Below are 26,260 nucleotides of genomic sequence, written 5' to 3' on the forward strand. Positions count from 1 at the left end.
AAAGTAACTTTTTCATCCTTTTACTCTATGCTAAGGCATCATTTATTTTTATATTTGAAAAGGCGTTTGAAATTGTTTTAAAAATGTGTACGGCTGGAAGATATATCACGATGGTTTTTTTGCCAGTATTTTTTTTATGATTTTGATGTGTTTTATGTTAAAAATAAAAAAATTTATATATAAAAAATCATTTTGATATTTTTTCAAATTATATTTTTAAAAAATATATTACACTACATTACCAAACACACACTAAACATATATAATGTGGGAGAAATCATTGTCTTTTTATTTAGATTCTTCATTTAGAAAAAAAAAATTAGATAGCTTGCCTACACTTCGTTGTGGGTTGACCTGATTTTTTTAAAGCGTAAAAAAACAATGACAAAGCGCTGTAGGTGTATTTTCTTAAAAAAATTAACGACCTCCACATCATATAAAAAGAATGAAAAAAAATACATGTTGTCAATCCCTAGAAATCCAAACAATAAAAGATAAAATTGGGGAAAAAAATCAATGAAAAAAAAATACCAGCAAACTCAAGTGATAAAATTGGAAAAAACCAAGATTATGGATCCAATGAAGGTCAAGACCCAATAATTTAATGCCAAATGAAAAAAATGAAAAAAAAAATTATAATGAATTTTTAAAAAGATCAAATTTAAACCGGACTAATTATCAAAACTGGTGGATCGAGTCATGATTATAAAAGACAAACACGAAAAAATAACAAAAGAAAATTCTCAATCATAAAAAAAATTGAAAAAAATAAAAAATAAAAACAATGAGAACTAAATCATGCATAGAAAAATAATTGAAAGAAAGTACATAGATATTATTGAAAAGGATAAAAAAAAATGATAATTGAAACTAAAAACCTTCATTGCCGTCGAACCGCTGCTAACCAGGCCAAACGCACCATACTAATAGTTGTGCCGCCATGTGACGCGTCAAATGACATGACAGTTGGTGGATTTCGGCCATCATAACATGTCTCGCGCGCCACCCGTTTGGTGGAGGGATAATGACGCGTTGCACGCGTCCACCTTTTATATTGATTTATTAATACTTTAATAATTAAAATTACTAAAAAGCCCATGAGGGCATTCTAATATCACAAAAAAAAAAACATATGGAAAAGACAAAAATACTCTCCCTTGCTAGGCTTAGATATTTTTAAGTCAAAGATTAGACATGTCATTTTACTGTAGAAAAAACATACAAAGAAAAAAAAAAAACCTTTCTGCAAGGCCAAAAGTTTTTAGTTTTTAAGAATATCATCGTCCTTTAACCGTGCAACTAAAATTGAAAATACACAAAAACCCTTACCAAAGGCTTATCTTTTTAGCTTTCAAGGGTGATGAATTAATTTGATAGTATTTAAAAAACATAAATTTGCTATATCACCTCCTATCAATTAACAAATGATATTTTGATCATATGAAAAGAAAAAAAAAAAGACAACTCCACTCCTGAAATCAAGATGATTGTTCAAATGACAAAAATAGTTAACACAATGCTGGAATAAACAATGTTTCTTCTCGCATATTATAGGAAACAACTGATCCCTTTTAATTTAATTTTTTTAAAAAAAGAACAAGAAATCTTGTATCTCCCCTCCCCTCCCCTCCCCTCCCCTCCCCTGAATAGACTGGTTCGGCTACTTGCAGAAATATAGAATCGTTTTCGCCTTTTTCCTTGGAACCTCTATATAGGACTCTGTTCCATCCATGCATGTAGACTAATGAAATACTTGGTGGATGCCAATTAGAGGAACTCATCACAATCATTTGATGTTCCAATTTTATACATCAGTATATTTGGTTATGGAAATCCTTCTCACCCCTCACTCCTTGGAATCGGAATATGTATTTAGTATCTTATATTGGGGAGTGGTGTGCTGCTGGTAGGAATCTGTGATACAACTGAACATTATATGATACCGATAGCACATTTTTTTTTATATTATTTTTTTCACATCATTGGATAAAGCTGGAAGAGATAGACTCGTAAAATTATATGATTTTTGAAAACTTGAAAATTAGTAAAACTGATTTAATTCATGTAAAATTAATAAACAATTAATAAACTCGATCAAAATCATGTAAATCACGAGTTTATTATTGATTTTACAAGTTTAAATAAATTATAAATACCCTTCCAATTTAATTCAATTCGTATTTCTTCTAAATTAGACCAGAAAAATAAATGCAATATTTCTTAACAGGTTTTTATATGGAAATCTTGTGATATTAAGAATAAATTTTATTTTATTAACTCAAACCAATTAATACTTTAGGGATCCAATATCAAACTAAAATAAAGTGTCAATTTTTTTTTTATAAGAAACAATATTTTTATTTCAGTTTCAAATTCAATCTGTGATCAACAAATTTGTTATTATTTATAGATACGTATAATTCATAATTTATATTATTAAATATATGTATAAATTTTTTAATTTGTATTTAAAATCTTTTTTAACAGTAAAATAAATTAAAAAAATTAACAACGTGGGCGCATCTTTTTTACATTTTTTAAAACAATGTTTCAGTCGGCAACATAACACAGGGAATCAATCTAAAGTATATAAAAAAGTGAGCACGTGGAAGTAATAGAAAAACGGGCATAAAGAACAGACCACAGTAATGGGTGTAATTACTCACCATCCCCGTTTCTTGTGCACATGGAGGTTAGAGGGATTCAGAGTCGTTGAAATTTTTGTTGTCCTAGTCATCTCGGACAGTATTACATGCAACTCTGGTCATTTCGGACAGTATCACATGTGACATGAGTGAGCTAGGTATTGCTTCTATGGCCGAGGTGTTTTTTTTTTTTTTTATCAAGTGATTTTAAAAAATTATTAAATTGATTTTTTTATATACTCTTGACATGATAATATAACCCTTGAGTGTACTCGTGGAGATAATTTAGTAAAATATTATATTGTTTTATTTTTTAAAGAGTTACATTGGACAATTGAGTCACCATAATTTTAAAGCTGAATAAATAAAATTAATATTACTAAATTAATTGTTTTATGGTAAATGCTAAATGTACCAAATACCTATGCAACATGGCATCAACCTCATTGGTGTTTATTTAAATCAAAAGTAGAGGGAAGGACAAAGGGACAGATGTCCGTACCAAGCCAGGAGGTAAAGGTTATACAAGGCCCACCTGCCGTGGCAAGGGAGTCATCCGCCTCTTTGAGCTCCTGCTCTATACAGTATACGTGTTTCAAAAATATATTTTATTTTTTAAAAAATAATAATAAATTAATGTTTTTTTTAATACCTCTGTATTGATATTATAAATAAATAAAATTAAAAAAATATTTTAATATATCTTTAAATAAAAAAAACCTTTAAAAAATCATCGCTGCTCATTTGGCTGTGATATGTCTTGTCCTTTCGATGATAGTCAGTGAGCAATCCTCTGCACCACTCACAGGTGACAACTTGAGGTAAAGAATCAATTGTTTTTTTCTTCCAAAAAATTTACCCCCAATGAGAAAAGAAGAAGAAGAACCATCCATGAAGTAACATAACTTCAAACTAAAAAATTTGCTTCTCATATAATTTTAAATTTAAATTATGTAGTTATTAATATGATAGTCATTGAAGACTTATATAGTCGTTAATTTAAGAACCCATAGAATTAATCAAGGTGTATACAAGCTGACTCGAACACCCACATTAATAATAATAATAAAAAAAAAGAAAATATGAATGAAAACCATGAATGCCAGTTAATTTGCATGATTTATCAGCATACTTGGTGATCATATTTTCTTTAACAGCTGAAAGCAAATAGATTGACATGGAAGAGATCATCCCTATTCTCATTACATTATTTAACAAGAGTATTTGGTTGTTGTATTGAAAAAAATAATAATAATTAAGACATAATAAACATGTTTTACTATCTTTTTTTCTTTTAAAAAATAAGATTTCACTTCAAAATTATTTTAGAAACATATATATTTTTATATTTATGTTTAAATGTTCTTTAATTAAGCATGCTTATATTTTTTATGTCTTTTTTGTTATAATATATTAACCAAAACACAGTTTAAACATAATTCCACTTTTAAACATAAAAGATAATATTTATTAAATCTCATGCATAAATTATGTACATCATGAAACAACAATTCAATCTTGTATATATGTTCACCAAACACACTTCAATTTCATATTTTCAAAACAATTATTCACGTAGAATCTTGTGCAATTCTAGGGATTATATAGAAAACTTTATTCCATCCTATCAACATTTTCCGTTTCGACAACTAACATTCCACCACATGGACTCTCGACCTGTTTATTAACAATGAGTAGTATAGGCAAAAAGAGACTTTGTTTTGGTTTTTTTTTATTATTAATATGAGTATTTAGGCCAGCTTGTACGTACCTCAACTTATCTTACAGACTCTAAAATTAATGATTATATAAGTTTTTAATGGTTCTAAAATTTATAAAACTCGAACAAATAATTTCAAAAAAAAAAAAAAAAACCTGCCCTTCGGGCTACAGCTTCCTTAACTTCAGTCGGTAATCAATGCCATTATCAGACGAAGCATAAAAAGAACATCATAATCAGCATCAATTCGAGTGACTGTGGATTCTAGAGCGATTCCGTACAGCTTGCTTTTAAAAGCACTACTTCTTGATTGGGCTGAGCTTTCGGGTGATTCCGAGAGAAAAAAAAATTGCCAATAACTTTTTTTTCTCAAATTCTTGATTTTTTTTCCAAGTTTTCTTTCAAAAAAATTCAAAAATTATCATTTTTTCCGAGTTTAGCTCAATACACTTTAGACAATTCGAGCTTTATTAAATAATAATTATCTATGAACAGGTTACTTATTTATTAATGAATTAAAAAACAATAAAGAATTTTGGGTAAATTCCGGGCGCCCCAAATTTTTTTTTCCTCTTATCCAAGTTTTTTGAAATTTATTTAGGAGAATTACCCGGATTTTTAATTCCTGGAGAGATCTTAAAAAATCTTATCAGGTAATTCAAATTTTTTTGAATAGTGCCAAACTGCCAACCCTCCTCTTCGCTGGATTGAATTTGGATCCTTCAGAGTAAAAACAAAAAACATGTTCCGGCAAGGGAAGTGTCAGTGTGTGCTGTAATGCCATCATCCTTAATGGACTGGACCCAAATTCATCTGTAAGTGGTCCAAGAACCCATTTGATTTGGACCACTAGCCACTTCACAACGTTGAACTGTCCACTTGTAACAAGCGGTTCTGTTGTTTTCGGAAAAGTAATAAATTTTGTCCGCTTACTGGCTATAGGGTTTAACTTTACATTATGAAGTCATCATGCACGTACCAGATCAAGCATGTTACGAAGTCTTGAGTTTCTAGTCACATCTTGTTTTTATATTTTAAAAGTTTTTTTTTTATTTTTTAATTTTAAATTAATATTTTTTTTATTTTTTTAGATCATTATGATACGTTAATGTTAAAAATAATTTTTAAAAATAAAAAAATATTATTTTGATACATTTCCGAGTGAAAAACTGTAACGACCTGACCCAACATGCTGTATATTGTCCGCTTTGGGCCTCCCAGTCCACCCATTTCCAAGGCTTCCACCTAGGTCCACCTCACGGTTTTGTTCTTGGCAGCCACGCATGGCTCTAAAACGCGTACAACATGTTAGCAACCGGCACCATTTATAAGGCCCTGGCTCTGGACGCTCGTTTTTGATATGGGATATCACAATCCTCTCACCTTAAGACGAGCCGTCCTTGCTCTGATACCAAATATAACGGTCTGGCCCAACATGCTATATATTATCCGCTTTGAACCTCTCAGTCCACCTATTTTCACGAGCGTAGTTTTCTTTTCAGAAGGTCAGGTCATCTCAAAAACATTCTTCGTCCTGGGCTTCAATTTCAGAGAGAATTCTAGGCTTGCCATTGTTACACCCAAACCATCCTCTCATTAACATCTCAAGGATTGAGGAGATCTTCACCATCTTCTTCTTCAGCTCCTTCAAATCAGGAACCCAACTCAATATATAAGCCCAAAAACAAATATCAAATACTAAAAAAACTCAACTTTTGGGATATCTCGACCTGGGTTTCTACCGTCCAGGGAGAGATTTGAAACTTCACAACTAGGGGTACCATATAAAAAAACACGAGGATGAATTTGAAAATAAAATAAAGCAAAGGAGAAGATAGACCAGAAACCAGGCTTCCCCGTCTAACAAGTAGTTCCGTCCTTGCTGATATCCACATCCTTCCTCTCCTCGAGCAATGTCGGATTCCGATCTCTATTTCCTGACAAAAAGAGGAGAAGTATACTGGTTTGGGGCAATTTATTTGGTGTTGGGGATGAATTGGTGTACCAGTGAAGGTGGATTAAAGAAGTTTTATGGGTCACTGCTGTCAAATACTGGCGAATGCCTGGTTGGGCTTAGGCCATGTTGCCTAATCTAAGATATACAAATCCTGATAAGATAAAGCCACCTGGGGAGGCATTAGCATATTTTTGGAACTTGTAAGCTTCATTTTATCATTTTTTTAGATATCTTGCCTAGGTTAGTCCCTTTTTTTTTACTTGGATGATAACTAAGAGTAGAACTTGAAGATTTCTTGAGAAAAAAACAAGACTAGAATTTGAACCCAAAACGACCTCACTCCCTCCTTCAAGCAAAATGAGAATACATTGAGCTATAACGCCCGTTGGTTGCACATTACAAATCCACAAGGTATAGTTTGGATTAAAAGATATACCAAAATGCCTGTCATATTACAATAAAATATAAAGCTCAACTAGTGTCTGGATTAAAGACGTTCATATTACATTATCTCAGGAAAAACTAGGGGAAAAAAGGGGGGGAAATCATATAATTGGACTTCATGGACATCGTTCATTATTCCCCAGATTCATGGAATTGTAAGAGCGTAGCAATGTAGCAAAGTTTGAAATGAAGGGGCAACTTCTTCTTTTTTTTTTTAGAGGGCTATAAGAAATTCCAGATATTTTTGATGCTGGCACCAAGAAGAAGAAGAAGAAATCTTTTAGGTGGAAATTAGAGTCGATTTCAGCATAAGCTGAGGGGGTGAGCTGTGTTCACCCCGCTGAGAAATGCAGTATCAATTTCATACCCACGAGTCTGAGCTGCTTAGGATTTAAGTTAATTGGATAATGATCACTTAAGCAGGCATTTGTCAATCTGTGTTAGGACCTACGAGAACTCCTCCTTGGAGAGGAAGAAACGAAATTTCATGCATGGACTGCCGATATTGCAAAGCAGATTTTCATTTGGGAAAAAAGTGAGTTGCAAGGAAATGTGCATTCAGCCTGAATATTAAATCACTTAGGACTGTACCGGCATGAAATATCTATGCTAAAGATTGGAAAACATTCTGTGGTGAGAACTGACCTTTTTTCTCAAAATGGAAATGTATAACTTGTAGGCTTGTAGCCATGTGACGCTGCAGGCAATGAAGCTCAAACTTTCTTTCTTGTTGCCAAAGGTAAAATAGCTTAAAGGGATGACTTAAAGGACCCAACCAGCTATATGCTGCTTGATTCAGAAAGGTTATCGTTGTGGCTGCGGTTAATGCAGGAAACAATATCGAGCGAAAGAAACCAGAGAAATTGGTTTAATTAGATTCACCAGGGTGACTATTCAAGAATAGTGTATGTTGTTTAAACAGGAATATAAACTACTCAATTTTATCTTTCAGAGAAACAATAATTCTTGAAAATATAGGCAAGAAAACACAGAAACATGTAGGTCTAATAGTGGCAAAAATATTTTTCTTTTGATCATCTTGCACCAAAATATTTGTGAAACAACACTCCCGCAAAAACATATATGAAACAAACTCCAAATGTAAACTTCAAACCATGTTATCTTCAAATTTCAACCTGCATATGACAAATTATAAGAAGTTTATTTTTTATTTATACTTCTAAATAAGAAACGAAGAAAATATGTACTCATTCACTTATAGAACTAAAGAAAGGCAGAAAAGCACCTGTTTTAGTAAACTTAGATGAAACTGTTGATCAAGAGATTGGCCAGTGCTGATCAAGTCTTGCACTCATTTCTAGTCCTCAAAGGCAAGAAAATATGGGAATGTACGCTTTACTGTTCTACTGATTTCTAATGGATATCCATCCATTAGAAACTTATCTCGTATTTCTACTGCCTTGATCCTTGGGAATCATCTTTATCAGGAGGTTGCTCTTGCTGCTTTTCTTGATTCAACGAATCCAAGACACCACGACCCTGCACCATCTGATGGTAAAAGGGACTCAAAGCTTGAGGATTTAACATCGCACTGTGGCCATCCTGTGAAAGTCCAAGCTCCAAGCCAGGAAGTTGCTGGTTAGTGCCACTAAACATGGAGTAAAAACTCATTAAGCCCATGTTAATATTTGGAAACTCAACCCCTTGGAACCCATATTTCGGTAAAGTACTGGAGTTTTCGTTTCCAAAATTCGATGTTGATTGACCAGAATTGGGAACAAATCCTAACCCAATTCCACCAACAGATGGCCAGACCCCAGTTGCCACATTAGATATTCCTAATTTAGTATTCGACAGGGTCCAATCATTCCTATCTCTGGACCCAGTAACTCCTGGTCCCAACCCTTCCATTTTTGCATGCAATCCAGTTGAAACAGAGCCCCCCTGCTCTGAAACAGAGGCTCCTGCAGCTGCAAGAGCTGATGCAGGAATGGTCCCAGTACCAGTCGCAGCAATAATCGATGGTTCTGCCTGTTGCAACAACCACTGAATTGTTTCTCCATCAGATTTATGCTCCAATTCTCTTGTCAATTGAAAAATCCTGGCCGCGCAAAGAGCTGGAATCCTTATCCTCCTTCCTCTACCTTCCACTTTCTTGTGCCTGTCTTTGTTGGAGCTTCTCTTTGGTGCTAATTTCTTCTTGCTATCATCTTTGTCCGCCATCATATTTTGAAAATCTTCGATATCTGCAGGCTTGTTGTTATTGCTGTTGATGTTGTTCTCTGACATGCTTGCTTCTTGTGGAGGATTCAAGAAAGAGGGCATCTGTGGTTGATATTGATTTGGGCTCTTAGGTTCCATGGGAACAGGGGAAAATAGGAGCCTCTTTGATTGAAGAAGGTGATCTCAAAAGGGCACGGCTTTCTTGTCCTTTCAATCTCATTTGTCAACATATTTGGCTTCATGTTCAAAGATTGAAATTTCCAACCTTTTTTTTTTTGTCGCAATGTTTCAACTTAAAGTTACTACAAAATGATTAAGGTAACCGCTTTTCTCTTTCATTTGACTGGGCCATATCTTTTATTATAGCCAGTAAAGTTTAATGTTCATCGTGCTAGAATATTTATGTTTCAAGGATGAAAGCTTTTATGTGATCTGACCACTAACATTATTTGTTAAGCAGTTAACACATGAGCTGAACCTAATACATAATTTGACGATACTATGATTAAGGTGGTGGTTGTTGTTATGCTTATCAACTTAAAATTACCTTCCATTTGTCTTACATAATGTACATGGTAGGCAATAATTATCTGTTTGTTGTTGTTGTTTAGTGGTTATAAGGATAATGAACTGCACAAGGATGGCTTGATGGTTAAGATTCAAGAGTGTTCTTTCTTTATCCACTAGGATTAGGAGTTCAAGCTTTTCCGAGAAGTTAATGCTCATAAATTCCTTAATTTCGGCACACGTGCCTTTTTTCTTACGAGACTGAAAAGATTAGCTTATTTCTGATGAAAAAGCGAAAGAAATTAAAATAGAGGTTGTAATTAGGGTGACTCAGGTTTTTGAGTGACCACAATAGTTAGCACTAGCACGTGATTGTCGGTTAGTAGACTTATGGGCCGTGTGCAACTGTGAATGTGTGAAAGCAGTGAGTTTTCCTATTCTAGTAGAGAAGAAGAAAGGAGTGAAGATAACAATTTACATGTCCTGTGGTCCACATTGCAGACAATGAGTGCCTTGAATCCAGGAGTTACATTTAGTTCAAGTTTTTGGATCATGCAAATGCAGTGGACCCTCCAGTTCCTTAGCCTTTGGGACCAATCATGAAACATGGGCTATGCAGACAGTTTCATCTTCCTCGTTAGCCAGCATGATTGCTTATGCAGTGTGTATGCGTGAGAGAGAGGTTGTTCATCTCTGTGTAATCATAAATCTTGTCGATACTAAGTCCAGTTTAACGAGTTTGGAGAGTGATGTGCTGCTTCGAAGTTCATTCTGGAAGTCTGAAAATAAGAGTGTTGTTTTCAAGTTAATATGATTCTTTAATGTGGTTAAATATGATCTATACTTGAAAAAAAAAATGCAATACTACCCTTTAGGGATTTTTTAACCAATTTAAAGCTCCATTATTTACAACCTCAATATCCTTCATATGGTTTTTGTATTCTAGATTTGTATAGGCTTTTGAGGCGACCTAAAATCACATCTTTAGTTCTAAACCATGGAATCTTTTCATTTTTCTATTAGCATAAATATATTTGAAATAGTGTCTATAATAGTGTCTGTGGGTTGCCTTTGGGAAAGTCTCTGCTACAGCTTTTGGTAGACTCTATGAACAAAACATGCATCAAATAAGATGAAAACATCAAATGGGTTGCAAAAGTTACATAAAGAACGATTAGCTGCAAATGGGATATTCACCTTTTGTCTGTCAGACATGATGCAAAAAGGCCTCTCATTTTATATGCTTGATTTATCCATAAAGTGCATATAAAACCATCTATATGTGTCCTTGTTTTCACACTCATCAACAGCATATGCAAGGGGAAAAATATTATTACCTTTCAAACCAACTGTTGTCAACAATACTTCTCCATTAAGGCTCTTGAGATGATTTCATCGATCCTAATAAAAGGTATACATCCATTAACAAATCATTACTTCATCGTCTTCAAACATACATATATTCTTTGAAACTTTCTTGGTGAATGTAATTTAGAGTTTTAATTAATATCAAGTCCTGTTAACACATCAAAACTTGGGATGTATTGTTTTAAGACTCTCTATGACTTCTTTTCATGAAAAAAATAAAATTGTAGCCTTAGTCTTAAATCTTCGTAGTGTTGGTGTGGTTTAATCCCAAACTTTTCATTCAAAGTTTTATTGAGGGCGTCATTGGAAATGTTTGGGTCAACATTAATTATTGAAAGTAACTTCTTTGCTACCCAATTAAAATTAGCTATTTTTATATTTCTAAAACTAACACAACTATGTTGGTCTCGTAAAGACTTCATCATGAAATCTCACTACCAAGAACCAAATAAGTATATATCTTCCACTAACAACCATCATCCATATATGTAGCTCTAACCTTTTCTTTTTTATTAATGTATTTTTTTTCAAATGATATCTATGTTTCACTTCATATTTTTTCATAATATCTATTATTTATGAAGTAAGTGACATTAATGAAAATCTGATATTTTGCAAACTTCAACACCCATCTTAAATGTCTTACTCCTATAGCTAATTGTAAGATCAATAATTTTTTTTTCCTGCTTCTATTCATCATTGCCGCTTTCATCCTCATCACTTTCATCATTACTATCAAAGTTTTCAAACATCAATATCATCCACATCAATGTTTAACTTTCATTCATTCTCCAACTTTGATGCACCCTAAAATAAGTTTTTCCTTGTAAGCTATCAATCCACTTATCTCTCATTTGAAGAAATATAATCCTTATCATCTTTATTAGTTTCATCATCCTTGTAATCGTTTTCACATTTAATACCATCCTTTTCACTAAATCCAACCCAATCACTTCTCATATTAATATCTAAACTACCCACATCAACACCCATTTCAACACCTAATTAAGAATCAACGCTATAACTTTTGACATTAACACCCTTTTTAATACTAACACCAACTTCAACACCATAACTTATCATCTTTAACACCATCATCATCTTTATCTAAACTTAAACCGTCTTCTCCAATAAACAATAGTACTTTATTTCTGCCATTAATATCATCATCATAAGTAGATAAATATTTTGTTCCAAGAGACTTGCCACTAAACTTGCCTGAATAACATTTTGGCATTTTGATTGTCAAATGAGCAATTTTAAAAGTAACATCAACATATATGTGAATTTGTTCCTCTCCTTCTTGTTCATACATATTAACATCTACATTGTCGAGTCATCATCAATTATTTTATTACCCTTGTCATTCCTTATACTAAATCAATACAAGTTTATGTTGTATACTTGTTTGCATGAGAACAATGTATCTATTTAATATTTAAAATTTATAGTTAGAGTAGCAATATCTTAGGATATTTGAAGCAATTCCATGATGAGCAATAATGCATGGCCTTTTTTTTATCATACCATGGTGATTCAGAACTAACATTACAGTAACAAGGGCCAAAATCAAGTTTGGATGAAAACTCATCTTAAAGTCAAGAATAGTGAAATGGTTGAGAATTGGCTGAATTGCTTTGTGGACATATTTTCACAAAAATCTTTGATTTTTTATATTTTTATTTTAAAATAAAAATATAAGAAAAGTAATAAAAATAAACAAGGGTCAAAATCAAGTTTTCATAAAAACTTGTTGGAAGTTTGTAAAATGATTGAGAATTGACCTAATTACGTTGAATTTATATTTTTTTGTTTTTTTATTTTAAAAAAATATTTTAAAAATTAGCATAAAAAATTAAATTACGACTGGCTTAGTAAACCTCCTAATAGAGAATAAAAGGGAAAGGACAAAACTAAAGTACAACGTGTTTACTAAAATTAAACTCAATTTGTATTTCTTCTAACCGTTTGTTTGCAGGAAAGTAGTTTTCTTTTGGAAAGTGAATTCCGAGGAAAGTGAATTCTGGGAAAGTATTTTTTGATATTTGGTAGTGTAATGGAAAATGAACCGGAAAACATTTTCCAGTGTTTGGTTATGTTATGGAAAATGAACTGGAAAATAATTTATTAATGAATTAATTTTTTTTTCAAATTTATCTAATATATAAAAAATATTAAATATAAATATTTAATCACTTATAATATAATTTATTAATGAATTAATGGAATATGTCATTGGGGTCATATTTACTTGAATATAATTGCATCAAAATTACAGTCAAAGCTTTTAAAAAATAAGCAAAGGATGTCAAAAGCAGGAACAGTCATAATTGTGCCACTATTTAAAATTTGAAGCAAAAAGCTTCCTGCAACAACAAGGATTTTTTACAGGAATGGGGAAACGAGAATTATTTGAAATGACACAAAAAAGCCTGGTTGCTAAAAATTCGATACCTTGCGTCCAACCAAATCAAAAGTCACAACCACTTTACTTCTCTTAGCCAGTTCTGCTTCTTCTGTTTCCTCTTGTTTCTTCCTCAAGAGTTGCTTCTCCTGTAAAGAGAATTTTTTTAAAAAAAAAAGATAAAAAGGTAAAAGATAAAGGAGAGAGCTCAACTCCTTGTAGGCAGTTGCAACAGAGAGAATGCAACCAGTATGTTGCATATTGCAATAACTTGAATACCTCATTTGATAGCCAATTGTTGCCTTCTATCTCATAGTAATCACTTTGGTCGTCAATAACAGTTGTACGTGCTGCAGAATTTCGATCATACTCCACAAGCCTTTTAGCATAAGCCTCAGCTGCAAATTTAGCATCAGATGTAGGAGCCGTGCTTTCTTCAAGACCATCATACGTACTTCCTTCCTTTAACACAAGGGCGCCGCAGAAACTGCAAGGCCCCTCTCCTTCTTGTTCGCAGACAATCTTGCCACAGGATAAGCAATTACTCATCAGTCTATGCTGACGGGCTTGACATGGGCATGGCTTCCCCTGCTGGAAGACAAATGACCCTTTGGCAGCCTCTGCAAGTGAAACAACTTTTCCCATTTTGATGTTGGAAAGTGGTTTGCTAGTGTGAATATTATCGCTGAAAAGGCTAACAGAGATTTTGGAGATGAAGACGAGGCAAAGAAAAGGTGCTTCATGGGAAAGTGTTTTCCTTAGAATAGAGAAAAGAAAACACTTTCCTCTCATAAAACTTCTTTTTTCCCTTTGACCAGAATTGAGTTTCCTTTGACTCATTTTTCTTATGTTCACCAAACATGGAAAAGTGGGGAAAATGATTTCCAGAAATTCATTTTCCTAGAAACAAACAAAGCATAATTTTCACCTCGAAGAACCAACAATACATGGCAAAGCCAAAAACAAAAGGATTATTTAAAACACAAAAGGAAATATATTCCTCATCTTCAATGATAAATTTTGCTTGCTTGCACCAGTAACTGGCATGCTCCTAGTGTCCAACGAGTTCATATACAAGAGCTCTTTCGTAACCCACAAAGATAAAGAAAATTAAGTAACCCTAACAAATGACAGAAAAATAACAAAGCGATCTGCTCGCCTTATCCCGCTACACTATTAAGTGTCAAAACCCCCCCGAGTTATTGCTCTATACTAAGGTCGCCCCATCTGACGTTGTATCTTGCAGCTAGATAGTGAGCCCCAACAGGGCCTCGACTACCATAAGGATAATATTCGGGGATAACGTTTTTCTCTTCAAGCTCCTTGAGAACGGGAGTGAAGAGTGCCCAGGCTGCATCCAGTTCATCACTCCTGATAAACAATCTCCTTTCCCCTTCAATTGCATCCAGCAGAAGCCTCTCATATGCATCTGGAATCTCCTTTGAATATCTACAAATGGCATACCAAGTTAATTTGCAATCAAGATATTGTTGGATGGACCTTGCTGCATATAAGGAAGACTTTTCATGTATAACATTCAAGTGATCTTAAACATTACCTTGCTGCATAGAGAAGATTTAGATTGCTACGGTCCAATCTCATTCCCAATCCAGGGACCTTGTTATTGATCTTCAAATCAATAGCTTCATCTGGCTGCACTCGAATAACAAGCTCATTTGTAGCCAGATCAAGATCATTCCCAAAATCCTGATTGTATAAGCTGCCAGGCACATGCCGGAACTGCACCCTTATCTCGGCCCTGGGAAAAACAAGAAAATTACATGTATTATAAACATATTACTCGGTCATAAGAGAAAATGTTAGTTTCTTGAAGCAAACACCTGGTACATTTTGCCATCAATGTAGTAATGCTCACCTCTTCTTATGTAATGCTTTGCCAGCTTTCATTAGAAAAGGCACTCCATCCCATCTTGCATTATCTATGAAGAGAGCAGCTGCAGCAAATGTTGGAGTTAAGCTGCCTTTTGGCACAGTGCTGTCATCGATGTATGCTGGGTAAGTAACTCCCCCTTTTGTGTGGCTGTTGTACTGCCCAACAACAACATCTTCAAGTTGTAAAGGCCTCATTGATCGTAAAACTTTGACCTGCAATCCAACAAGAAATGATATTTAAACTAGGGAAAAAGATTATGCTAAAATGGCTCACTTTCAAGCAAGTAACAATAACCTTTTCGTTTCTGATGTCCTCTGCATCCAAACTGACAGGTGTTTCCATCGCAAAGAGGGCTAGTATTTGAAGCAGATGGTTCTGCATTATGTCTCTTATTATTCCGTAATTGTCAAAATACCTAGTTGCAACCAATTCAAAAGTTTTAACTGTAAGCTCTTAAATAGAATACAGAATTGCAAAGTATACTCTCATTTTATAATGCAAAGTACCCTCCACGTCCTTCAGTGCCAAAATCTTCAGAGAATATCAGCTGTACGTTTCTGATATACCGCCTTGACCATAAGGGTTCAAAAATGAGATTAGAGAAGCGAAGAACAGACAGGTTTTCCACAAGTTCCTTTCCCAGATAGTGGTCTATCCTGAAAAAAGGAATATCCATCTGATCAGACTGTGCTCCAAATCCCTTCATAAAAGCTGATTGAGTTTAGAAATCTTCTACCTGAATATCTGATCCTCTTCTAAGTATTGCTTGAGGGCTTTTGTCAAAGCAGCTGAGGAATCCGAATCTCGGCCAAAGGGTTTCTCAACAATGACCCTGGTCCAGCCAATACTAGATGAAGCTGATGAGCTTGTACATTTCACTGCATCTATAAATATATTTGGAGGAATTGACAGATAAAAGAGGCGATTAGAAACTCTTCCACCCTGCACATGCAACTTTCATTATCAAGCAGAATCCGATTATATAAATGCTCATGTTGTAGAACTATTTATAGAAAATTTGTAAAGAACCCCATTGTATCTTAACCTTAAGAAAAAAAAAAGATTCTACAAAATTCTAAACAACAGATAAAATACTAATTGCATCTCAGTTGCAGCATAGTTCACCAGACATAAAACCAAAATAGTAAAGAACAATGAGAATTATAGTTTAAAGGCGAAATCATGAAAATGATAATGAAGGATGGTGATAACATTTTAAAGGTGCATCCAGCAATATAAAATGCCACCACTTTGCAAGCTCAATCGCCATGCCCATAGTCACAATGACCGGTTGTGAAAATTATATGACCAAATACGTCTTTCATTAACTGCAATGCTGCTTTTCATTCCTAAATGCACCTACCCAACAATTATACCCATAATTACATCGAAACTCTTTCAATCAGCTTGGAAATGGTAAGTGGTAACACCAATATAGAGGTGCAAGAATATTCTATATGATATAGCATTGCAAGTTTCCAATACAATTAAAGGATGTGCATCAATAAAGAGGTGCAAAAGCTAAGGTGCATAAAATCTAGGCATTGCAAGAAAATATCTTAACTCTAAAACTTCCCTAACACCCAATCAGCCAATTTTTTGCACCTAACTAGGAATGTCTACAGATAACAATAATGCACAGTTTCCAATTGACTCCATTAGTCAAAGTGATATACTTATCAGGAAGCCCTCCAATCCACATAACCACAGATGGAAAAGAGAATTTTCCTAATTGTTCAATTTACATGCCAATCACCAATAAGTCATCTACTACTAAAAGAGATAATCCATTCTGTTAAAGTGCTGACCTAGACCCTCATTACCTCATGTTCTTTCAACTTCTTGTCTAACTCAGCAAAGTTTTCTAGTGAATCATATTGACCAGAATGGTAGAAACATCTCTTAAGAAACTGGTCCATCTTTTCACCACAGTTCTCCCTGAAAATTCAGAAGCAGCAGCACATATCATGTCCCAACCTCCAAATAAATCATGGATATTTATAACATGTAAACTTCACGTCAAGGCCAAAAAAATGATCCAAAGTCACCTTTTATCAATCCTGCAAGTAAGTGTCTTGCTAACCATGTTTCTAAGTTCAGCATCAGTCATCTTGCTCCGAGCATAGCCAAAGATTGTAAAATGCTGCCACCAAATAACTTCACAACTTAATATATTATCATAAGCTCAAAAAGAAAACTTTATAAACAATCGAAAATTGAAATCAAACTTTCAAGTGTAGACAGACGACACAAAAAATCAAATTTGAACCTTCGGGAGACAACCCTCGTAATAAAGAGCAAAAAGTGCAGGAAATATCTTTTTCTTCGCCAGGTCCCCAGATGCACCAACCACAGTGATACTGACAGTTGACTCATCTTTATTCACATCAAAACTAGCTGCTTCCTTGAATTCCTGAGTTGAAGGCACCGGAGACAACAACCCACCTTTCAATTTCTTAAAAGGAGTCTCATTTTCAACCAGGGTCGCTGGAGCGGCCACTGCACCTGCAATCATTTACCATTCAAATAAGAACAAACAAGAGGGCATAGATATTCATTATTCACAAAGAGAGAGATCAAGTAATATCTCAAAAAATGACGAGCGAAATTATCAAAAGCAGAAAAATTCTCTGACTTCTATACTGTTTTTAAGTTTATATATATATATATATATATATATATATATATATAAAACCTGATCACAACCGAAGCGATATAGATTAAAGGGCATCCTTGGATTTTATAGCCATAAAACAAAAGGCAAATCAAGCATTCAGCAATCAAAAAGACACACAACGGTACAAGTAGGCAATTTAACCAAACATATCAAAAAATATACAAATAAATCTGCTAAACAATTCATACGACTAAAAAAACAATCGTTTTTAGAAAAAAAAAAAAAAAAGGAAAAAAAAGAGGATGAGAACAATAAAACTAAAAGGACTAACCATCTTGCATGAGAACCACATTTAAATGATAATTTCTTCGAGAATGGAAAGAAACCTTAGCTGGTAAAACCCTTTTCGCAATATAAGAGGAGAAGTTTAATCGTTGATGATTCTGCCCATGGAATGATGATGATGAAGAAGAAGAAGGTAATAGAGAGTATGAATGTGAACGACATGTCGTCGAATAAAGTGCAGCCATTCTTCTTTTGTTTATCTTTGTAGATTGATAACAATCTCTGCTTTCTCTTTTAAAAGTGTGTGTGTGTGTGTGTGTGTGTGTGTTTTGGGAGAATCAAAGAGATGGGTTTTGAGGGAGTTGGCAATGGTGGTGACCGAGGCCTCAGAATAACCTCGGAAACGTCGAGGGGGGAGCGCAATCGCAAGGCCCTTGAGATCTCCGAAAGGCAGCTCTTTTGTCTTTGCAAGCAACACCTGTATTTTTTTTCTTTTTTAAGAGAGAGAAGGAGAATAAATTAATTAATTACTTCTTCTACTCCTTTAGAGAGACATTATTGTAAAACCTCGGCTGATTCAGCGGGTTAATTCAGGATTCAAGAGACATTCAACAATTTATTTTTAATATTATCGATTTAAAACTAAAGAGAAAAGTAGAGAATTAATTTGGATCATTTAACAATTCGTGGTTTATTTAATATATAGTAAATTTGCATAAAATTATTTTTATGTATTTATTTAATATTTTATTGTATTTCTTTATTCTTCAATATGCTATATGGGTGTAATATTCTGTAATGATACTGTTCAATTTTATTTAAATTTAATTAACGATACGATATCATTTTACATGGGAAAAAACCTAAAAACTCAGGAAAAATAATAATAAAGCCAGCATTCTACATGACTGTCAAAACCAAGAAACTCATCTAGTCTGGTGTGCGGTCATAATTGGGCTTCTCGGGTGGTCAAAATCATGCGAATAAACTGTATCATGGAGGGCTAAAAGGGTTGTATTTGGTTTTATATTTTAAAAATATTTAAAAAAAAAGTTAAAAAAATATTTTTTAAATTTAAAATAATATTTTTTGATATTTTTATATTATTTTAATGTTCTGATATAAAAAATAATTTTTAAAAAATAAAAATAATATTATTTTAATATATTTCCAAACAAAAAATATTTCCCACAATTATGTTCTCAAATACTTAAAAAAAAAACAATTGAACAAGACAAGATAGAAAGATTTATGATGCTGTGAGAATACTTAGTTATTTTTAAAATTTATTTTTTAAAAAAATAAATATAATTAAAATAAAAAATTATAAGTAAAGATATTTTTATTATTTTTTATATTTTTTTTCTTTGTACTCAATTTTTTTTTCAATATAGATTCCAAAAAAAATTAGAAAAATATCACTAGAAAAATAAAATTTTCCAACAGGACCCTCGAAAGGCAACTACGAAAAAGATATATAGGAATTTCTCTAAAAAATAATGATGATGCGAATCCTGCTCAAAGACGTCAATTGTGTTCCAAGCTTCAGCACCTCGACCATGGCTTTTCATGCGCCTCTCTCTAGCAACCATTGATTCTTGTTAAAAAAAAAACTTCTCAACAAGGTACATGAAGGAAAATATTTTCAGAAAAATATTTAATTAAAAAAATATAAAAATATACTACAAGTTAAAATATAAAACTAATAATATGACACATTTAATTATGATAATGAAATAGGAACATTAGGGTACGTGCATGATAAATAGAGGACTGATGATGGTGACATGGTAATTGTTATAGTGATACAAAATTAAGAATGATTGTTATTTTTATCAGTAAATAGTAAAGATAAAAGGGATAACAATGGAATCTTGGAGAAAAAAAATTTAAATATATTTTCAAAAGTCATTGAGTTAATGGTATGATTGAGTTAATAATGATGATGATATTAAAATAAAAAATGATAGTGAAGTGAAGTTGAAATTGATGATCTTGATTATCATGATGGTGTCATACATTAAAGTTGATCAAAGAATTATGAAATCTGAATTAGTAATAACAAGTCAAATTTGATTACAGAAGTGACGAAATAAAAGTATAAAAAAATTACATGACACAAAATTCTTAAAGTAAAAAATAAAATAGAACGAGTGAATTTAAAAAATGATGCAACGCAAAAATAATCCATAAAAATTAACAATAACAATTACTCTACAATTAAATCAAGTTCACATGTTTTTTTAAACTTATTTATCTTGTAATCTAATAAATTTAGTAGTACGTCTGTAATCCAATAAGCTTGTAATTTTTATAATCAAAAAATAAAATAAAAAAACATGTTCTTCTATCAAGAATCTCACTCAAATCAAGAATAACTCTACCACTAATTCAAATTTCACTAATTTAAATTTTTTTTAGTTGATGTAAACATAAAAAAAGCCTAAAATAATGATAATAATCATTATAACAATGATAGCGATCATTATTATGATATTAAGTTAATATTAATGGTGGATTGTTGTTATGAAGACATTAATATCAGTAATATATATTGTTTTTTATATCAGTAATATATCATCATGTACATAAAAAAACTCAATTATAAAATATAAAAAAGTAATTTTATGTTGTTTTTAAAAAGTTTTTTTCTAATTTTTTTACATAAAAAATAAATGCAACACTTCAACTAAACATGCTTAAAACAGGAAAACATGATAATATTAAACAATACCTTAGTTTACTATTTTCTAGAATCTTTTTTTTTAAAAGAAAAAAGACTGAAATTATTTTTCCACAAATAAACTCAAACTAGCTTATAAGACCAACTCGTAAATGGGCCGAATGGCCCGATACCCCCACCGCAATCAAAAGAGCACAAGGGCCTAACAATCTTACCTGTCCCAGCATGCCTTAAGAAAATATTATTATTTTTTAACTAACAACCTGTCAACTTTTAATTGGCCAAAGCAAAGAATATTATTTTTGAGTAAATTACAGAGCCATACCGTGAGTTGCATGCAATTTCACTTTAAAACCCATCCTTCGAAAACGAGCCCCTGATAAAGTTGTCTCCATTATAGATTACGTAGGCCGTGTACAATTGATGACGAGTGCTTAATCAGTCCATAGGATGACACGTGTCTGACAGTGAGTGCCTGCATTTAATGCAAATATATTCTGTTCCTTTAATTGGTGACAAATGGGCTATGTTTAAGCAAGGAGCTTCAAGAGATGTGTCGTCTGGCTCGCTGGTTGCTTACGCAGAAAGCGTGATGGGCCGATGACACCTTCAGGACCAAGTCGAGGATTGCTCATCTCTGGGAGCATTGGATTTCCAAGGCACCCTAGGGCTAAGTAAAGCTCCAAAATAGTAAAAGTCCAATTCAGGAGGCTTGTATTCGGGTTAACTCTGAGGCCCGCAATGATCTTGGGCCTACATTCTTATTGGGTACAATAATGTAAGAGTGTTTACGAGCCCGGTCTAAAGAAATGTCATCTATCATATTCTCGACAAACCCGTGTAGTTAAACTGATCAGATCCTGAATTTACTATTCAAATATCACTAGTTTGAGTATCATAAACCTCAGAGCTATTGGAGACTTACCTGGTCAGTTAATTTCATGTTATCGGAGGATTAATCGAGATACGCGTAAGCTGACCCGGATACCCACAGTTAAAAAAACAAACAAACAAATAAACCCGTCTTTACATGACAATTTATGGTCATGTGTCAAAAAAATAAACAAGCTTTCAAATCCTGTTCCTTGTTTTTCGAAAATAAAAGTAGAAATCATAAAACGAAACCGACATCAAAGAACCTCTGGCCTTTGTATTGGAACTTAAAAATGATGAACTTCAATGTATCTAAACCGTATTCTTGCATGTAAATCCAAAATATGAAAATTTACACCTCCCTGAACACAACTTTTCTTCAAGTTTTTATGAAAACAAAGTTTCTATGTAGGAATAACTTGAAGTTACCACACAGTCGCACTTAGATTTCTTTGTGGGATTCGAAACATTGCGGGGAGCGAAACATGTGAAAAGTAGAGAGCCCTTTTATCATGCTTGGGCTTGCTACATGACAAAAATCAGCTTCATATATATTTGTTGTAATATAATGCACTTTCATCAAAATTGTAGGGACGCAAGGGCAATGCAACCATGTTAGGTATTAACACACCAAGAGCTTAGCCACCACCCACCAATGAAAGTTTCAACCAGCCTGCCCTCTTTTTTTAAAACCAACTTGTACATCCAAATAAAATTGACCAAAAAAATCTTCAAGAATGCAAAGAAATGTAAAGAAATTCTTGAAAAGAAAAGAAAAACCCAAAAAACATGGGTCAGGCGTTGTAGCCTGAGCTCACGCTTCCTGCATTGGTGCATAGGCACTATCTAGTGCACTGGCCGCTCGCCCCGTGCACCCCAATGGGCTTACGCCCATGCAGGGTGTGCACCTAGCACAAAGGATGTTGGGCATGCACTCTAATATCCTTGTGGGCTTGGGCTGTCACACTCGAGGCTAGTGTGTTTAGGTCCAAGCAGCGCGCTCGAACCCACTATCATCTCTAATGGGCTCGGACACCTTTCCTGAGCCCAACACTCGCCAAATAATTTTTCTCGAACCCCACGTGGGTCCTTCAATATTTTATATTGATCAAATAAGTATTATTTTAAATAGAATACAACTCAAAATATCACAAGAATAAAATTACACTCCAGCCATTTCTCTCTATAAAATGATAAGATTCATGTGCTATAAATATATCATGAATCCTTTAAGTCAAAAGTTCACAATCTTTTCATTCTCAACATTTTTGTCATACATATTTTCAGAGTCTATCTTTCTAAAATATCATTATATTTTTTTTCTCTATAAAGTTACCGACTTTACTATTAAAGAGTCATCACATCCATCAAAAAAAAATCTTTTACATGTATCAGCTACTAGTCATTTGACTTACCAAACATCACCCACTACTACCATTATTTTTGGTCACTTATCTTATTAGGCATCACCTACTACATATCATTTACCAATCCTCTTAGCTTTCCATATCAAATTGTTATATACCTTAACTATAAAAAATAAATTAAATTACTTGGCTAAAAAATCAGTCGATTATTCAATAAATGAATCTTATTCCTGAACATCTCTTATTTGCTAAGGAAGGAATATGAGCCATGCAGGGGTCAAAGTCACAATGGATGCAGGCTGGCCCAGAAAATACTCCCAGATTCCAAGGAATTCCATTTGAAATAGCGCTGTCTTGCCTCTTAAAAAAGCAATATTCCCCTTGACATTTCAAACCCACCGCTCACCACCCAAAGAGTCAACAGAAACAACTGGATGTTCTTCCATGTCTCACGACCCAACATTACACTGCAAGCTGGTGATAACTGGGTGTTTGTTAGAGCATATTTTATGCAGACAACCAATAATTTTCTTTCCTGTCAATGACTATAGCGAGGTTACACAGGTAGCTAATTTTGTCCATCTCTTTAAACCTCTTTATATTGTGAATTGTTTTATTCTATAGATAACTCATGTCCAATGACTTCACAAATTACTTAACAAGGGAATGGATCATGATTTCAAGTGTCTTGGAATTCCACAGCCATGATGATGTTATATATTTGGTAATAAAGAATGGAATGATTGGGGTGCAAATAAAGCTTTAAAATGAAAATGAAGAGTATGAAAATTAAACTTGTGAGATTAAAAACAAGGAATAAGAAAAATTTACTTAATCATGTCATCTGGAAGTCCTCGAATGATTCATTAAATTATGTAATTTATGTATATTGAGGTACCTCGCTTAATTAAAAAATAATAATTCATGGATCAAGCTGGGAGTTGCAAATGGGCTAAGATAATTAAGAACACCAAATTTTCCTTTACAATACCATATTTATTGTCAACACTTCTGTTTAAAGCACCAGAGCATTTTTTTTTTCCTCCTCTCGCCGTTCCTTTTCAATTAATAAAAGGTAAAAAAATTAAAAATGAAGAGTCCTTTATTTATAAACTGTATGTCAATAGAGATAAATATTTATAAGTACAGATTATTTACAAAGCCCTTCTCCTAAGTTCCAAGTACAGAAAACTTGGCAGATTTATTGTGCCAAAAATAATGACCATAGCAGCAAGGAATACAGCATTTACTCCAACTTTCTGATGGCACTACAGTGTCTGGATCCTAGTAATCATGCCTTACAACAGACTAATAACTGGGCTTGAAGCCACCTTTGCTTATTAACCCTTGCAATGAACTCTTCGACTCTTCTGTTCAGTTCCTCTGGAGGCAATCCACTCTCTCTTCTTCTTCTTCTTCACTTATTTCCTTCTCCTCATGCCTATCTTCTTTTACTTTAACCTCTTCATGAGCATCCTTCTTTCCTTTGTTGGTTAATTCATTAGCTTCTCTACCATCTTCTTCCTTCACCGCTACTTCTTTATCTCCTTTGTTGGTTAATTCATCAACTTCTTCCTTCAGTACTACTTCTTTATCTTGAACATTAGTCTCTTGGTCAACCCAGTTCACCTCCAGTTTACTCTCCTCTGCCTTGTCTTGATGAGTTGACACTCCTCTAAGACTCCAGCTCCTCTCTACATATTCATCATAAATTTCGCCCACTGGAGATGAGTGAGACCCACCAAACCTTGATTCTCCAACAAGAAAGACAACAATGACATTTACCAGTATAAACAAGCACTTGGGGCTAAAGAAGGAGGAAAACTTATTTGGGATGGATAGAGATAGAAATAGCTTCATGGATGAACATAGGGATGGAAACCAAAGAGGAAAGGAAAAAAGCAAACTACACGTCAAGGCAAGGAATGAACGAAACATGAGATTGTAATAAAACTGAGTCTTCAAACTGTGCATAGCTTGAAGCTTTTTAGCCTTGCTTATAGTATCCATTGTTGAAAGAGGTATAATTAACAAGAAGTTTAGTGGGGTTTCTTAGTGAGTTTAGAGATTATGATTTTAATGGGGAAAGCTAAGGAGAACTTAGTTAGAAAAGGCTCAGTGAGGACACACATCTGACAGACAATGGTGGAATGGAGACAAGGACTTATATAGGGAGGGAAAAGGGAAATGATGGAGGATATTTTGGTGGGGATTCAAGAAATCCTACTTTATTGTTGTTTAGGTGTAGAGGAAATTGCTTATGTAAAAAGGCATGGCGGGTTGAGAATATGTTATAGCCTCCATTGCTTTCCACTATTGCTGTTAATGGTTTTGAATTCTCCATCTAGAATTTTACTTAATAAATATGTGTTAGCTAGCGTCAGCAACCAGTGAAGACCCCTAGTTTCTGGATTCAACAATCCAGTCTGTAAAACCAGACCCATAGGCATAACATAAACATGAACTAGGACAGAATTAAGTATGCATGTAGCATAAATACATTGTTTCAATCTATGTTATTCAACAGGAAAATAAGAAAGAAAAGAAAAGGTTACTCGTAGAAAGAAATACATGTTTAATATTCTTCTTGCTTAAGCTTTTGAACAGAAGAGAATTGTGGTGAAAATGGGCATTTCATTTCTATGCTTTTTGAACTTTTGTATGCCTTTTAGTCTATAGTTGAAGCAGATGGCAGCACGTTTGTTGAATGGGGACAATAAAGGAGCTTGTAAGGGAGGTGCAGCGCCCATGAACACTGGTATCGAGGTCATTGTCAAAATACTTAGAAAATTAGGTTGGTAACTTTTTTACGAGGCAAAGCAAGATTCCTATATGTACAACCTGCCATGATCACCTCCACAATCTTTAGTATCTAAACTAACAATCAAATACATGGCCATGCTTGATTTTATAGATGGAAAGCTACTTTATTATGGCCAACTTAACATTTGAATTGTTACTTTACAAGCCATGTGACACATACAAAATTTTCTAGATCGAGTATATATAGTTTCATTTTTTATGTTTAATTTTCATGAAGAAGGTGGAAAATAAAAAAAAAACAAAGAACAACAATGATTTTTTTTAATAGATGGTGCAAAGATAATAGTACTTGTACTTTATACTATTTTTTTTTCCTATTTAAATAAAACAGTAGAGATCGCCTCATATTTTTTTAGCTTCTCTTTGTATAGAACTATGGAAATAAACCATTTTAGCCAAGCTGAGTAATTAATATTCAGACACAGTTCAGCTTGCCTTCATTCAGTGCCTCCCAATTTCCATGACCTGAGTTCTCAGAAAATAAGCTGT

At 33.5% G+C, this 26,260-nt stretch overlaps 4 protein-coding genes across 4 annotated transcripts; all 4 read right to left on the reverse strand.

Annotated features, from left to right (window-relative positions):
- Nucleotides 1-7,609: 7,609 nt before the first annotated feature.
- Nucleotides 7,610-9,204, reverse strand: LOC7496557 (transcription factor TCP20). Its single transcript, XM_002304632.4, has 2 exons — nt 8,013-9,204; nt 7,610-7,902 (listed from the first exon to the last, which is right to left on the reverse strand). The coding sequence occupies exon 1, from the start codon at nt 9,086-9,088 to the stop codon at nt 8,180-8,182; it is 909 nt and encodes a 302-aa protein (XP_002304668.3). The 5' UTR covers nt 9,089-9,204; the 3' UTR covers nt 7,610-7,902; nt 8,013-8,179.
- Nucleotides 9,205-13,044: 3,840 nt separating this feature from the next.
- LOC7496558 (uncharacterized) lies at nt 13,045-14,108 on the reverse strand. Its single transcript, XM_002304633.4, has 2 exons — nt 13,509-14,108; nt 13,045-13,378 (listed from the first exon to the last, which is right to left on the reverse strand). Exons 1-2 carry the CDS (start codon nt 14,067-14,069, stop codon nt 13,265-13,267), a joined length of 675 nt encoding a protein of 224 aa, XP_002304669.3. The 5' UTR covers nt 14,070-14,108; the 3' UTR covers nt 13,045-13,264.
- Nucleotides 14,109-14,200: 92 nt separating this feature from the next.
- LOC7496559 (glucose-6-phosphate 1-dehydrogenase, chloroplastic) lies at nt 14,201-18,532 on the reverse strand. Its single transcript, XM_002304634.4, has 10 exons — nt 18,072-18,532; nt 17,393-17,628; nt 17,172-17,266; nt 16,947-17,061; nt 15,860-16,065; nt 15,630-15,779; nt 15,418-15,538; nt 15,106-15,335; nt 14,788-14,988; nt 14,201-14,678 (listed from the first exon to the last, which is right to left on the reverse strand). Exons 1-10 carry the CDS (start codon nt 18,268-18,270, stop codon nt 14,429-14,431), a joined length of 1,803 nt encoding a protein of 600 aa, XP_002304670.3. The 5' UTR covers nt 18,271-18,532; the 3' UTR covers nt 14,201-14,428.
- Nucleotides 18,533-24,029: 5,497 nt separating this feature from the next.
- Nucleotides 24,030-26,133, reverse strand: LOC7496560 (uncharacterized). The gene has a single exon (XM_002304635.4). It carries the CDS (start codon nt 24,956-24,958, stop codon nt 24,323-24,325), a length of 636 nt encoding a protein of 211 aa, XP_002304671.4. The 5' UTR covers nt 24,959-26,133; the 3' UTR covers nt 24,030-24,322.
- Between the last annotated feature and the right edge of the window lie 127 nt (nt 26,134-26,260).

The sequence above is a fragment of the Populus trichocarpa genome, chromosome 3, assembly GCF_000002775.5.
Source record: "Populus trichocarpa isolate Nisqually-1 chromosome 3, P.trichocarpa_v4.1, whole genome shotgun sequence".
NCBI lineage: Eukaryota > Viridiplantae > Streptophyta > Magnoliopsida > Malpighiales > Salicaceae > Populus > Populus trichocarpa.